The sequence below is a fragment of the Herpailurus yagouaroundi genome, unplaced genomic scaffold (genome assembly GCF_014898765.1).
Source record: "Herpailurus yagouaroundi ecotype Mexico unplaced genomic scaffold, PumYag 67525, whole genome shotgun sequence".
NCBI classification, from domain to species: Eukaryota; Metazoa; Chordata; class Mammalia; order Carnivora; family Felidae; genus Herpailurus; species Herpailurus yagouaroundi.
The window spans coordinates 2224440-2240747 of NW_024420331.1; the positions used below are offsets into that span (position 1 = coordinate 2224440).

The following is a 16308-nucleotide window of genomic DNA, read 5'->3' on the forward strand; positions in this document are numbered from 1 at the left end:
TGATTAAGGAGCCTTGATCATAAAGGTACTGGAATAAAGTTACTGTGGGTGCTGTGTAATGTAAACCCTAAAAAGATTGTTTACAATTCTGTGTGGGTGTAGGAGGAAAAAAGGATTCAGATATAAATATGAGTGGGAAAGAAAACTTGTATGAGTCCATTTTATGCATCTGTTAACATTTTGAAGACTATACAGTACAGTTTATCATCTTAAAAATTATTAAGTGAAAGAAATGACTTGTATACAAAATCACCGCGATTCTCTATTTGAAGCTCCATTTAATACAAGTTTTCTTAGGAAAACTAATTACCCCAATAATTTAAAATTCAGTACATTATTGTACATATCATATAATTTCATTTAAAAAATCTTCTTCCATAGAATGAGATCAAAAGATCAGACTTTGGTTACTAATGTGGTGTGAAGTATAAAGTCAGTGTTCCAAGTCTTATATCTGTTCTGTAATATAAACATTTCTCAAGAGCTTATTTTTTTCAATTTGAAGAATTCTTCATATAAACTTACTTTCATCTGGTTCAGGTTCAGTGACTATACATGTTCATAATTTTTCACTTTATCTACTGTTCTAACTACTGTATGAACGTCTGGGTGTTTTTTTTTTTTTTAATGTTTTGAGATTGTATAAATTCTCTCTAAAAGGGAAAACAGTCCTCATCTGCCTCCAGAATGGTCAACTTTGCACGTGTAAATGAGCAGTTCCCACCTTATTCAAGAGTAGCCATTTATAATAAGTTCCCTGAAGTGACACGAAATTTGACGCGTAATTCAGCACAAACATAGGGATGATTTTTAAGCCATTTTATTGTTTGCTAGTGGTACTGATTTTTAGTTACAGCTTTTACTAAGCGAAGTGATGGCAGGCGAAACTCGTTTTCTTGTGTCATTCTGAAAGCATCTGAAGTGTTTCCTTCAGTTCTCTTCCCATTTTTTGACCTCTTAATCCTGAAAAATAACAACAAAAGGAAGAATCAAAATAATTTACAAATATTCCTAGCGAGTATCACTTACATCACATGTGTGGCTTCCGTTCTGCCAAAGCAATATATAACCATTTAAGATGAATTCTGTAGTATTCAACGTTTCTTTGTTATCTCCTTGTCATTAGGTAGGAGGTATCCAGAATGGACGACCTTGCCTTCAGGACACCTACAGCTATTAATTAATAATAAAATAACAGTAGCTACCCTTCACTGAATTCTTCCTGCACGCCAGGCTCTGAGCTCATCACTTGATTTTATTTTCTGTAAAACAACCCTAAGAAGCTATCAATATTTATACTCCGATTTTACACAGGAGTTTTAAAGAGTTCAGACTACCTGCCCAAAGTCACCTTTCCATACATAGCTCTGCCAAGATGCGAACACATTATAAAGTTCATGGCTTTAATCATTAATAAAGAGATAAATAAATGCATTTTCTATACAGAGGGAGCATTACCTCAGGCTAGTAATCAACTATAGGCACCAAATTATTTGGGATACAATTTCAAATATTCTGTCCCATACTCGCCATAGATATGCTCATAATTGTGAAGACACATATGTCAGATAGTATAACTTCTTGTTGGGAAACTCTGGTAGTTGTACTTGGACAGAGGCTTGAAATATCTGAGTTAGTCACTTTCTCTTATTTTCAAAAAGGGAAAACACCCATGAATTTGAAGTAACTTGTACAATACTGTTTCCCCTTTGGAAGCAGAGCCAGAACTGGAACCTGGGTATGCTAGCTCCCCATCCAGGTCATTTCCATCTCACCCTTCGCTGCTTCTCAGGAGAACATCCTCAGTAGCATTTATAACATGGAATCACATTTGCATGCATACATGCAGTAGAATTATGTAATCTCATATACACAGAATAAGGGTTTGGGAATAGGGATATGAGTCACTTATTTTATTGGCTACTTCCCACTCATTTGGAAGAGTTTTCTGTAATGCAATTAATTTTGTGCTTAATTGTGAAAACTTCTTGCTAAAAGATTAACCTATAGAACCCAGCCCTGAAAAGGAATCTGATAGACTATCTAGCTTCCTCTAAGTTAGATTAAAAAACCGCTCTAGACGGGTAATCTTCCTTTAAAGAGATTCAAAGGGTCCTCAAAGAGATTTCCCACCCACCTTTTGTAGCCTGTTCAATTATTTGCATCCTCCCCACTCTCAAAACTTACCCCCCCCTTTTTTTTTAATCTTCAGTGCAAATCTAGCCTATTCTTGCTACTTAAACCCTTGAAATATAAGAAAAACTGATATTCCCTTATACTGCTATCCTTAAAATTAATGGGTTTCAGTAATACATATTCTAGAAGTTCAGAATAATCATAGAACTTAAACCCACCTTAAAAACTATGCCTCATAGATAAACTTGTTTATAATATAAAGTTACAACACATGCTCAGACTAATAGAGTCATTGACCTGTAGCTACTGAAACTCTAGATCGTGGTTTGTTTGAGAACTTAGAACTCTGGGGGCCAATTTTGCTTTACAACATTTTCACAGATGTTGTCGTGGCTTCAAGGGATACTCACCACTTCTTCCCGCTTGGTCTTGTCTGTTGCTGGCCAAGCTTCCAGAGGCAGGTCAGGAAGCATGGGGGGCAGGGGCTGTATGGGGAACATCGGAGGCAGAGGTGGCTGTGGCGGCAGGGGCTGGATGGGGTGCACGGGTGGCTGGGGCTGGATGGGCTGGTGAGGCTGCGGCTGGACGGGCTGGGGCTGGAAGGGCTGCTGGGCAGGCAGAGGGAGGTTTGGCTGGTGGTGTTGGGTTGGAGTCATGGAGTGTTGGCCAGGAACTGGCATCATTGGTTGCTGGGGGACCACGGGCTGCTGAGCTGGCACCATGGGGATGTGGTGATGAGGCTGCAGGGCGTGATTCGGGGGGTTCTGCTGGGACAGCACGGGAATGATTTGGTGGTGCAGCCATCCACCCATGGGTTCGTAACCATAGGAAGGGTACTGGTGAGAAACAAAGAGTCAGGTTTACCATTGGCTCCATTGACTTCCAACTGGAGAAGTAGTCATGTTGTCTTTGTCATTATGACTATGAATATTTATGCATTTTTCCTGTGCAAGAATTTCTAACTGTGTACACAGATATGACCTTCTACAAACTGGATTTTCCATTAGTGTCTGTATGTGGCATAGATATGTTATTTCACTTAAAAGGGAATTGAAACACATGCTTAATATTTTAAGGGAATAAAGAACAAAAAAATGTACGTACCGGATGCCTTATCATGTTCTGGTACCACTTCAGAGGAGTGAGCACCTTAAGAAAAAGAGACATTCGAATACATTTGCTTTAGTTTAGTTACATGAAATGCACTCACTGATGCTGTAGTCCTGTCGATATCGATAGCCTGAAAGTGTGAGTTCTACAGATCAAAGAATAAGGTAAACATTTGTCAGGTGCTTCCTATGTGTTATGCACTGCATTACATCCATCACACACATTTTTCGTGTTTTCTCACATACTCTGAGGCAAGTATCATCACACTCACTTTTACGGACAAGGTCATGGGGAGTTAGAGAAGAAGTTTATGAGCTTGACTGAGGTCACAGAAGTAGTAATTCTGTTTAGTTCCCCAGCTCCTGCTCTTCTTTGCCAGAGCAAAACAAAACAAAAAAATTAATGTGATATAACGTGAGTCGTGTCTTTTGTTGCTCTGATGTCACAATGCAAAAATAAAGGAGGTGGAAGAACTGTCCCTCATCCTAGAAACACAGGTTTTCTGGTCAAATATATCAACCTCTTAAGGTTTAACAGAATATGTTGCCTCAGATTCTTCTTAGTAACACTTTTCCTCAGGTTACATGTGAGTAAACAGATTCACAGATTGTCGTCTGAGCCTACCAAAGAAGTAGGAGTTTCATTCCTTTTGCAACAGTGTATACTTGGTTACAACCTCAGTTCTGGGGACTCCTTCACATAGTAGTAGTACAGCATTTGATATCAGTACAACAAACACATTATTGACCTTGCTCAAATTATACTCGACAGAACACCTTTTATATTGCATAACCATTTTGCTCCTCAACCATACTTTGAAGTGTGGGTATTATACTTATTTCCCTTCTCCAGATGAGGAAACCAAAGTTTTAAAGAGAGAAAATGATTTGCCAAAGGTCACATGATTAGAATGGGGTTGAGGAGAGCCTCAAACCTGATTTCCAGAAATCTCATGCTTTCCATTGCTCTGCAGAATGTCTCATAGACCACTTGGTCACTGATCATTGATCTTTCAGCAAAGACAAACAAAGGAGACACATAGAGTGTGAACATCTTAGAATTAGGAGTTTCTAGCTGGAAAGGATCTTAAAAAACAGCTGACTCCCCCAACTTTTACAGGCTGAACAGCTTTGCTGTTCACTTTCTGCCCTACCATGCAGCCCCCCCCCCCCGAGTGGTAGTTCCTGATGGATAATTTTATAGCCATATAAGGAGGAGAAACTGAGTCAGAGAGGCCGAGTAGGAGTGTGCTGGGGGCAATGCGGGCTTCAGGCAACCCATCAGGGCTTAAACCAGGAAGCTGGTAATGGGAACTGAAAAAGCGGGACTGAGAAACATCTTGAACAAAGAATCAACACACTACTCTTTACAGAGCCCAGGGCATTGTTAAGTCAAACAATGGTCAAAATTAGTAAAGAGAAAAATTACCTCATAGCTGAAGTTGATATAACCAGGGTGCCCAGGATGAGGTGGTAGCTTTTATAGAGGGGAAAGGAGAAGAAAAAGAAAGAGGGAGAGGGAGAGAAGGGGGGAAGAGAGAGAGAGAGAGGAAGAGATTAAGTCAATATGCAATTGTTCACATTAAGGGAGACTGAAGCTACTTTAAAAAAAAATCTACATGGTGCAGAATATATTTGAGGTCTACTTTTAGTCTGAACATGTACGCTGTGTAGGAGAAGAGCCCTCTTATTTTAAAGACGTCCAGAACAACTAAATGACTTTCCCAAGACCCAGAAGCAAAAACCAGACACATTTATCCTCCAGTGATCTTTGACACCCTCCCCCATCCATGTTGTCAACTAATCCTACTCTATCCCATCCACCATTTTATGTCTTAATGCAACTCACTCCATGTTGGAAAGAGAGATGTGTTTCTCTTACACAATTCTGAAATACCGACGAGAACTGTTTCCCCAACCTTCCCTTATAGATCAGGAGGTGGAGAAGTGCTTAAGTATCCCAGAGGTTCCTCACAATTGGTGTGCAAAGCACAGCAACAACAACTAAGGAAACAACTGCCTGTGAATTATTGATGAACATGAGGAGATGGGGAGGTAAGGTGGAAACATTACAAATCCCATGGAAAGTGAGAGAGTTGATTTCGACTGCTTCTTTTTATTATTCTGTCCCAGTTTTTTATGGAAGAAAAAATGGAAAGTTCAAAATAAAAATCAGCCCGAATAATGATCTAAACCAGGACTGGCTGGCCTGTCAAAAGTGGAGGCCGTGTGACTGAGGACTGCATTGTACAATTCTGGTTGGCCCTGGAGTGGGGGAGAGGGAGAGGAGACAGGATCATGCAGAACATCTCCCTCAGACATCGAGCTAATTAAGGCTCTATTAGTTTTAAATGCTCGTATTTTAGAAGGTTTATTTGCTCTCATCTGAGTGTGAACTACTTTTCGTTAGGGAACTGCCTTTCCTGTGCTTTCTTGATATAAGTAAGCCCTCAGGGAATAGGGGTGCTGACTTGAGGAGTGGAAAAAGGGCTCAATTTGTAATGCAGGGCTCCCTCAGGGGACTAGAAATTGCCACAATGCAGGATTTTAGGAAGGCAGAGCACAGAATCTTGGTCTTGTGGGTGAGAGAGGAAGAGAGGAGGCAGATATGCAAGCTTGGCTGGCTTCTGGTTGTATCAACTGTTCCTTATGCCACCGAAACGCAGTTGGGTCCTGCTTTGCCTGATAGTGATCTAAGCTCTCTGACCTGATGTGCTTATGTCTAAAGAGAATGGGTCAGCCGTCCTGGTCCTTGGTACCTTTGAATGTAAAATATATCCACATGCATTGGGCAGAGGTAGGATTCTGGACAACCACACGGAAGCACCCATGTACTTAGCAGGTGCACCCAAAGGGATGCGGCCTCTGACAGCAGGGAGAGGGTTCAAGAGAGAAATTCCTAACACAGAAATCTTACCCTCTGAAGGGTAATAGCAGTGGAGTTTGGAGGGCAGGAAGAGAGCTGGACACTTGTGAGAAAGTGGGTTTTAGAGAAAACTGGCTTTTTTGTTGTATTTGGCTAAGGCTGATTAAGCATTTTCTCTGGAGGCCTTTCAAGGGTTCCTTCCAAAAGTTTCCTCCATCTAGAGATGGGCGATGATATTTACAAGCTAATTGTTTCCACAGACTCTCCTGAGGTGCTTGTTAAAATGCAGAGTCCTGGGCACCACCCCCACTCCAGCTGTACTGAATCAGAATCTTGGGTGGAGGCATCTGAATATTTTTTTTTATAACAAGCTCTTCAAAGTGTTTCTGAAACACAGAGACATTTGAGGACATCTGATCTTGCACTGTCTTGAGCCCTAAAGTTTACCAACTGTGGGGCAGATTTTTATTTCCAAGCTTGTGAAATTGGATATTGACTTATGCAGGGGTGTTTTACTCACGGGCATAGCAAAGGCTGCTCCCAGGAGGCAGGCAAACAAAATCCAGGTCCCCATTTCTTGCTGGCCCTGAAATATAAGTTGACAGCTAAATCTCTTCGCAAATATAGACACAATTACTACTCCGTAAAACCCACATAATCCATATTAGTCTGTCGCTGGTAAAGAGGATGGGACCATTCTTTGTGAGGTTACTTCATTCACATGTGATTTCCAGTTTTCAGCTCATTTCATTGCTTTTGGAATGACGAGAGTGACAAGGATGCTTCTCACTTAGGTTGAGAGAAGAACAAATTGTAGAGATGTCAATCTATCACTACACTACACGATTTGGTTGCTACTCTCCTATACCTGTGTAGCCTGTGGATTCATAGAAGCTAAACGTAGCATATGATTAACGATCATAAAGAATAGAGTTGGCTCTAAAAGCTGAGGAGATCTTCCAGGTGCACAGTATTGGATACTTTCAGAACCAGGACGCACAAAAAAGGTTTTTTTTGGTACGGTGCACCTGAGCATTGCTGCTGTTAAAAACAAAGACTAATTGTCTGCGAAAAGGCCTTAAGGAATTTACCAAAATAGAGTAAGGAAGGAGTGGAGTGAAGTTCCAGGTGTTTCAACTGGTAGGCCTTCAGGCAAGTCCCTCAGGTGGCATCTCTGAGCTCCAGATCGGGAACAAAAGATGTGGTTGAATGGAAGGGAGAGGACAGTGCTAATATTGTGCGATCATGCCATGACTTTTGAATGACTTCCGCTTGAAAGAGTCCATGTTTAGTCAATGACATCTTCTTTTTGTTTGGCACTGTACCGTAATTATACACTTTATGACCCTTGGGACATGAAGCGGAACAGGCCATCCTAAAATACGCACACTGCTTTGTGGTACAAATTATTGACTATGAAAACTGTCAGAAGCAAGGTCTTGAATTTTGCAAAGAAAGTGAGTCTCCTGTGTAATAATGCCGGCTGTAAAAAGTACGCTGACGCGTTCTACCTCCTAAATCTGTTTTTTTTAAGTTTGAATTAATGAGGAAAAAACCCCACATTTAGTTGGTGGTTCTATTTGATGTAATTAAACAAGATGGCTTTTAAAGTCGTAGATAGATCACAGCCTGTGAAAAAGCATTTTTATCTTAATTGGCAAGTAATGAAAATAAATATTCTACTGTGAAATTTGGCCCCCAAAAGTGCTTTGGGATTCTGGAAGTAAAACTTAGTGAAATACAGACAGACACGTTGCTGCATTAGAGAGTAAAATAATCCATCTAAGTAATCGGAATCTAATTTAATTATGGTCCGACTGAAGAAGTAACTGAATATGACAGCATAAAATATTAGAAATGCAGAATACGTTTGCATCTTTTCGTACATGAAATGCAGTGAAGGAAATGAATACAACAGAAAGGATACCAAATTATGAATAAAATCCACATACCTTTGAATATGTGTGTTCAGAGGAAGTTTCTGTCTGAAACTCAGGGATGCTTGATCCTTTAGATTTCTTCCAACTGAGAGCTCAATTTATATCATTCACAGCATCTAGAACAACCAATCAGATTTCTGAAGGAAAATGTGTTGAGTATACCTAAAAACCCCTGTATCATGAAGTTTTAAAAACTGTGATCAAACAGAAGGCTGCATGTTGTGATTAGTGCATTTAGAGTCTTTCATTATGGGCAATAATAGGTTTAACCGGCAAAAAATTTCATCGGGTTGTTTGTAAGTCAGCAAATAAGTTGACTGCACATGCTGATCTATTCAAAGTTACGTTCAAGAAGAGCTATGTCATTGTCTGTTTCCTGGTTCTGGCAAACGTAACATTGTTCTTTACCCAAAAAGCTAGCTGGTTGAGTCTCTATAGTGTAATCAACATGTCCCCTAGGGTTCGTCATCCCTTTCAGATCAGGATAAGTTGACTAAAACCCCCATTCTGGTAAAACCCCAAAGCTCTCCCCAGTATTTCTCTGAGGGATTCTAAGTTCGGGATCCCCACTGCTCTATTTTCTACTTCCATTGAATGCATTTTCTCTGTTGCCTATGCCCATTCCTCTATCACCACTCCGGTGTCCACTGAAAGAGGGGACAAAGTTACTTCTCCTTGGCCCCATCCTACAACCCACCTGCCCCCCAAGGAACCACGAACTCAAGACGATCACAGTAGCAGACTTTTCCTGATGATCCGAAGGACGAGGCGAGAAACGTCACGCACCAGACTGCACACTTAAGCATTGTGTGTGGGACATTGCTGTGGTGCCCCCCTCCCACATAACAATCTCGCAGGATGATGGTCCTTTGTGCCCACGTCCTTCTGGCCCGATCCCACTTTCTCTTATAAGCAATTCCAAATTCCTCTTTCTTTCTCAGAGCCTCTTGACTTCCCCTTTAGGTGCCATTGTTCCCATGTTCTCAGCAGCCTCTCCTTTGCCTAAACAACCAAAACCGAAGCCCTTCTGCCTCTGAGAGGATCTATGATCTAGCTATTCATTTCATATGCCTTTTACCCTTCTACCTTAGTAAAGCACATGGATTTTTGTCTTTTACTCTAGGATCCGATCAGTTAAAAAGCAAATCTGTAACTGGTGATAAGAGGCAGCTGATGAGTTGTCTATCAACATTAGATCAGTAAAGGAAATGCTGAGTATATACCCAGACACCATTGGCAGTATAGCCAGAGATCTCTTTTACTACTTTAGTCATATTTTTAAAGTTTGTACACGTGCGTATGTTTTTATAAACATGCTCCGCATTGGCTGAATTAAATTCAAGGAGAAAATACCCATGAAAGGCAATGTAGTACTATTAAGAACTAGATCTTAGACTTACGTGGGTACTGACCCCAGCTTCACCAAGGGTTGAGGGACCACTGACAAGAGGTTTAGCCTATTCGAGCCTCAGTGTCCTCATCAGTGAAATGGGGATAATTATAGAATCTACCTACAAGGGTTAGTTGAAAACTAAATGAGAAGCATCTCTGGGGGAAATGGAAAGTTATCATCCTCCCCAACCCCATCACTTGGCGTGCAATAAATGTTTAAAACGTGCTAATAAATAAGATTCTAAGTTGATCTTCACAGATGAATTAGTAGGGAATGAATAACCACGGTGAAGAAAGGTAGCTCTTTCAGTCAGGGTTTCAATCGGGGAGAGAGACAGAGGGAGAGACAGAGAGAGATTGCAAAGAAGGAAGTGGAAGATTGTAACAGGAGAAAGGTATGAATGAAAGTCAATATAGAATATAGTCCTAAAAGCCATTTGTGTCCAGGTTTGCGTTTACTTGTGAATATGTTTACTGATGAATTCTATAAGAGGATTGGCATCCGCTTACTTAGAAGAGGAAGAGGTTGGGGGCGGGGGGTTGTGCAGCAAGGTGGTAAGGGAAAGGAGGAGGGAGAGGAAGGGTAATGTAGAATCACATCATGTTCTTTTTCAATCTTTTTTTTTTTTTTTCTAGTTTATTTAATTACGTATATTGGTGTCTGAAAGGATTCAGGACATGTTTTTCCTGCAAATTTGTGGTTAATCTCTATTAATAGGGTCATTGGTGAGCTATTAGTGGTCTTGTAGTTTTACCAAGTTTATCTCATTCCTTTCTGTCATGTTTCAAAAATGAGGGACTCATATTTGTTGACAAGGATCAACAGAAAGATCCCCCATTGTGGCCTTAATTTCTCTGGTCCACTGCATAGTGAGTTATAGCCAATTCACTATGGACAGTTGTTCAGGCTTTGATGGCAAATACAATAGAAATTATGTGGTTCTTTCTGTTTATTTTCTCCCACTGCACATTCTGAGTCATAGGGTATTAAAACATGGATCTCTCTGCTTGAAATTTCTTCCACTAATTTAGGTCCCACAAATGCAGTTTAAAAGTTAATGTTTGGGGGAAAACACAAAATTTCAATTACAATTTTTTCTATAAGCAATTATTTCAATAAGTTGAGTTTGTCAAAAAAGAAAACAGAATTCACTAGATTGACTGCTTATTTTGTTATGTAGAGGCTATAACATTTCCAAAGCATTTGTGTTCTTGTTTTCCTTGCACTTTGATATCAAATATTGTCTTCTCTTTAAAAAAAAAAACACACTATTTTAAACAATGGATCATAAGCATAAAATATTTTTTTCTATGGCATCATCTCTGGAATAGCTATAACAAGATGACTCCAGAATGTGTCTTCATTCACTTATTCACTCATTCCAGCTTTCCTCCAAAATGATGAGTGAATATACACCCTTATGAGTTATAGGTTCTCATTCCTGTTTTAAATGTTTTAAATGTTTATTTATTTCTGAGAGACAGAGAGACAGACTGCGAGTTGGGGGGCAGGCAGAGAGAGAGGGAGACACAGAATCGGAAGCAGGCTCCAGGCTCTGAGCCGTCAACACAGAGCCCGATGCGGGGCTCAAACTCACGAACTGTGAGCTCGTGACCTGAGCCAAAGTCGGACGTTTCACTGACTGAGCCACCCAGGCTCCCCTATAGGTTCTCATTCTTGCTTAGTGGAAAGGAGGAACATCCAAGAAAGGTTTATACAAAAATCACATTTGGGACATCTTCTGGTCCAGAAGCAGCTGCCCTAAATCCTTCCTGAGACCTGTAGGATTAAGCAGGGCCACAAAACAGGCAACTCATGTGGAAGGACCTCAGGCTGGGAGGCCGTCTACTCTTTTTGGCGCAAATCAAAACCCAGATGATTTCTGCCTGCCACTGGTCAGAGATGGGAAAGCATGCGTTAATCCCAGGCAGCAAGAGTCTGACGCACCACTATTATGTCTCCTCATTTTGGCCCAACTGAATATGTTTAACGAAGAAAGACCATGGTAGTCAAGAGCTCCAGCAGTCTTGAGCTCTGAGAGGAAGCATATTTTAAATGTCTTCACCTCCTGCAATGTCTGGCTAAATCGTATGCACTCAACAACAACAACAACAACAACAGCTTTTATAGTTATTCTTTCCCTTGACTTACAACTCATCACATTTTGCTCTTTCCATGTTGCTTATGCTAACGACTTCTCCCCTTCTATCTTGCTGCTCCTAATTCATAGTGTGCTGGGAAAATCTTATGTCCGAGCTTGTTAGAACTCTGTGTGGACTGCAAGTAAAGAGATGCTCTGAGTGGTGTTGGCTCCGGAGGCTCACGTGTGAGAAAAGCTCAAGCATTTCAGTCTTGTGGTGTTGACTTTTGGCTGCTGGGAGGACGTTTTGTTTTGTTTGGGGGTTTTAATGAACTTCCTGGTTTTTAGTGGGCATTGAGGTATGTGGGTGCTCTTTGGAGAAGCCGGGTAGTAGGAGATCCAGAAGCCTTTTTTAATCTATCTGAGCTCAACTCTTAAATCTCCTTTTAAAGCAGGTCCCAGATTGTCCAATATTCTGGAATAATTTCACGAGTGAGTACTCTGAAGTAACTGGAGCCAAAGTCGACTTTTAAACGTTTCTTCTGTTGATATTCACTTGTGAGAAAATATTGTTCTCTAGGCTGGTTTTTTTGCTGGAGTGTAGTCGTACCTTCTTCAGAACTCAGGTACACCACCACTAAGTGATTCCAGTAGACACAGTGACTTCCCTTTGCAACCCTGGGAAGTCAGATATTGTGTCTTATACTTCCCTGGGAGCTCTTTGTTACCTAGAAAAGTCTCTTTTACAAGCTAGGTGCTAGATGGATGTGTTGATCAATTGAAGAAGGTGTAGAGTTCTTCATGACACTATGAAAATATAAAAAAAAAAGTACCTAACCTACGTGGATTCTCCATAGACAAAGAAGCCAAGATTGCTTTTTTTTTTAATTTTATTTTCAAGTAATCTCTACACCCAACATGAGCTCGAACTCATGACCCTAACATCAAGAGTTGCGTACTCTACTAACTGAGCCAGCCAGGTGCCCTTGATTTCTTGATTCATTGATTTTGATGGGCCTTTTAAACAGCTAAGATGGATAACTCAGCATTGCTGTCAATGCTTCCTATAGACTTTCCAGCAAATGGACTTTAATAAGAACTTAAAAAGGGAGATACTGTAAAAGGTTTAGAATCCATTATCCTAGCCTCCTTATTATATTTGGCTGTGATCTGTTAGTTCAAACTGGAGTACACTATAAGCAAATATACTATGATAGATCTGCTTGATCTTTTCTTACTTGTCACTGAGTTTGTTTGCTTAATATAATAAAGTCATTATTATTATTATTATCTTAAGCTTCTAGAATGACTTCAGCCCAAGGAGCAATTTGAAAAGAATAACAACAAAATACCCTCTCTGGCTCACATTCATATACTTTATTGATTGCAACCCATTAGTACCTATTCCAGAATGCCCTGGAATTCGCTGTGTTTTCGGCCTGGTTGTTTGAAGCTATGAAAAAAAAAAAGAGGGAGCTTCTACTGGCTAACAGCATTTAATAAGTGTGTAGACTTGGGACAGGGAACATAAGATAAGCAATAACAGAGGTAAGGAACCAGAAAGCAAAAGGGCACAAGTAGGAAGAGAGAAATGCTGACATGGGGCTCGATTTCTGCTCAGGTCATGGTCTCACTGTTCGAGCCCCATGTCAGCATCCGTGCTGACAGCCCAGAGCCTGCTTGGGATTCTCTTTCCCGTTCTCTCTCTCTCTCTCTATATATATATATCCCTCCCCTTCCGCTCGCTCACTCTCAAAATAAACGAATAAATAAACTTAAAAAATCTGGGGCGCCTGGGTGGCGCAGTCGGTTAAGCGTCCGACTTCAGCCAGGTCACGATCTCGCGGTCCGTGAGTTCGAGCCCCGCGTCGGGCTCTGGGCGGATGGCTCAGAGCCTGGAGCCTGTTTCCGATTCTGTGTCTCCCTCTCTCTCTGCCCCTCCCCCGTTCATGCTCGGTCTCTCTCTGTCCCAAAAATAAATAAACGATGAAAAAAAAAATTTAAGAAGAAGAGGGAAATGCATTGGGGTGGGTAATTCAAAGTGGTGATCAAAGTTGGTGACAGGCTTAGCAAGCCACGGGTGTCCTGAAAAGAAAAGGTGACACTTATAAATGAAGCGGTAGGAAATAAAACAGCTACACAGGAAAGGGACATGGCCCTTGGTCACAAGCTCTGAACATAACTCTCAAAGGCCAAAATTATGATATGACTTCAGCAGCCACGATCAAGCACTTAGTATATGCCTAATGCAGTCATCGGCCTTGGAGTACAAATGTGAATAGGACAGTGGTCCAGTTCTCAAACTACTCACGGCCTCTGGAATTCTCCAGAGAATTCTGGGAGTGGGTGTTGGAACAAACCATCCGTCTTGGCTTCAGGAAACTAACACATTCTGTGCTTGCGTGTCCGAGGATGAGAAAGGGGTGACGGGGGAGCAGAGGGAGAGTAGTGACACCAAAAGGTATTAATTGTAATAAGACCACTTCAGTCTTTCAGCCTGTAGTCCTACACTTTCTGCTTTCGCAGTGATTGTGTATTCACCGATGCACACACACTGAGTCATCGGGGGAAGAGTTCATTATAGGCAGTGCCTGCTGTTTTCACGATGAACTAACATTGAGAACAAAATGTCTACCAACAGGGGGCTGCTCAAATCAACGATAGTACATGTAATAGTCAAAGGGAGGGTGTTAGTCTGTATTTGTTGACATAGAAAAATGTTTGTGACATGTAGTTAAGTGACAAAAATATTCAGAGTTCGCTTTCTCTAAAACAATTCTTTCTCCTCCTCTTCCTTCTTTTCCCTCCCTCCCTCCCTCTCTTCCTTTTTCTCCATTTGAGGAGATCGTCACCAAAATATTAACAATGCTTATCTAAGAGTCTCATTTCTGAAAGTCTCTGGGAAGCCAAGAGTTTATTTTATTTATTCTAAATAATCCATGAGTAGAAAGAATGCAGGGGAGACACAAGAGGTTTGGGGTATAATTTCTCATTTGTGCTCAGTAAGAGTGATGAGTGACAGGGCTCTGTTTCCCATAGGCCCTGGGTTTATATAATATTCATTCCCGGAGGGAAAAAACAAAAAGCCGAACATAAACTCAAAGACAAAAACATGACTTTTTAAAGCGACAGGGCCCCTTTTAGATTAGTAGTAGAAAATATCCTAATAATATAAGCATGCACCGAAAGGGCTCATACCGCTTGTAATTTGAAAGATATGTAAACATTTGCTAAATATCTGGTGGGTTATAATTAACTGGTAACTGTCGGGAGCGAAAACATTACATCTGTGTTAACAGAGATAACACGGTAACGTAAAAACAAGCATTTTGATTTCTGCCTATTGGGCAAAGTACACCAGAGTAAGTTGCATTTACCTACCGGGGTTCAGCATACGCAAGCACAGACTGGTGTTTTCTGAACGAAAGCAACATGCGATGGTGGAGAGAACTTTTCTTTGGGAGGACAGCCTAGCTCAAAATTGTGGCTGGGTCACTGGCCCGTGACGCCTGACCTCAGCCAGTATTCCTGACTCTTTGGCACACTTACCTTACTGCCCGGAAAATGGGGCGACATCAGTAAGGGAAAGCTAATGATGTCATTCACTGTACATTCACCCCTTCATAAACATGATTTCCAATATTAATAGTGGCAATTTTAGTAATTTCTTAAGGGGAGAAAGGAGCAAATTTTTTTTAATTATTTTTTTAATGTTTCTTTATTTTTGAGAGAGACAGAGACAGAATGCGAGTGGGTTAGGGGCAGAGAGAGGGAGACACAGAATCCGAAGCAGGCTCCAGGCTCCGAGCGGTCAGCACAGAGCCCGATCGATGCAGGGCTCGAACCCACGACCTGAGCCAAAGTCGGACTGGCAGCCGACTGAGCCACCCAGGCGCCCCAGAAAGGAGCAAATTTAATGCAGCATAGGAAATAAGTCACCGCCTAAAAGGTTGGAAATGATCGTTCTCACATATGTGCTCTGCAGAGTTCCCCCTATTGTTCTTGGACAGAACATTCTTATATTGTTACACTTTAGTGGCATACTTTTCATCTCCGTCTCTTAACGAACTGCCCACAGGGATATAAATACAAAATGTCAGAATATGATTCTTATGCGATCCGCCCATTCTACAGGAAACAAGAGATAGATATGTGGTGGGACCTAAGTATCAGCGATGTGTTGTCACTCCTGGTAACCACTCCAGTTATTGTTTTAGCTCCTGGCCCCTCGAACACGGACAGAGCCCTGAGCAGCTGTCCAGCAAGCATCTTCTTCCTCACATCCCTAACTTATGTCAAGATCCAGTGATAGCATAGCCTGTTTAAGAAAAAAAAAAATCGCATCATGAGTGGTATGTCTGCTTGGGATACTAACTAGATTTGAAGCTGACATAATTCAGCGGAATGAAATAAATCAGGAAGAAGACCAGAAATTAATTTAATTCTACTCACATACATTTTATTACAGGCAATTTTTACTTGAAATGAAATTAAACAGATGCACTAGTCTGTCACAGAAATCTGTGGAGTAAGTGCAAGTCTGTTCTAATTGTAGACAACATCTCCCCCAGGATAATGCTAACATAGTTTTACAAAAATAGTAACAAAATCTCCATTTTTTTTTTTTTTTGGTCTTACCTAGTGCATCATCTGTATCATCATCATGCTCTCAGGAGAATCATAGTCACGTGCTAAGTTTATTCTCAATAGCATTTCACACATCTCTAGAATTTTTAAAGCATTAGTATAAAGTATTTATTGAGTATCTGTAACATCCAAGGTGT

General features: G+C 40.9%; 2 protein-coding genes across 6 annotated transcripts in view; one reads left to right on the forward strand and one right to left on the reverse strand.

The window, feature by feature from the left end:
- Positions 1-16308, forward strand: part of ARHGAP6 (Rho GTPase activating protein 6) — a 457219-nt gene that overhangs the window by 336734 nt on the left and 104177 nt on the right. The window lies entirely within an intron of this gene.
- On the reverse strand, positions 803-15049 carry AMELX (amelogenin X-linked). Of its 4 annotated transcripts, XM_040467634.1 has the most exons (8): positions 14906-15040; positions 12253-12331; positions 8064-8167; positions 6632-6697; positions 4675-4722; positions 3241-3285; positions 2547-2972; positions 803-963 (listed from the first exon to the last, which is right to left on the reverse strand). In XM_040467634.1, exons 4-8 carry the CDS (start codon positions 6683-6685, stop codon positions 958-960), a joined length of 579 nt encoding a protein of 192 aa, XP_040323568.1. In that variant the 5' UTR covers positions 6686-6697; positions 8064-8167; positions 12253-12331; positions 14906-15040; the 3' UTR covers positions 803-957. The 4 variants fall into 4 exon arrangements, with proteins under 4 accessions (XP_040323568.1, XP_040323571.1, XP_040323569.1 ...); XM_040467637.1 differs by lacking the exon at positions 4675-4722 and having other exon boundaries at positions 14906-15049; XM_040467635.1 differs by lacking the exon at positions 12253-12331.

Bases quoted from the DNA above. Each gene is read 5' to 3' on its own strand.
- AMELX (XM_040467635.1), bottom strand. From the start codon at position 6,685: ATGGGGACCTGGATTTTGTTTGCCTGCCTCCTGGGAGCAGCCTTTGCT. The intron at 3,286-4,674 runs GTAATTTTTCTC...CTTTTTCTTAAG, and splicing joins ATATCAACTTCAGCTATGAG to GTGCTCACTCCTCTGAAGTG. The intron at 2,973-3,240 runs GTACGTACATTT...GTTTCTCACCAG, and splicing joins AGAACATGATAAGGCATCCG to TACCCTTCCTATGGTTACGA.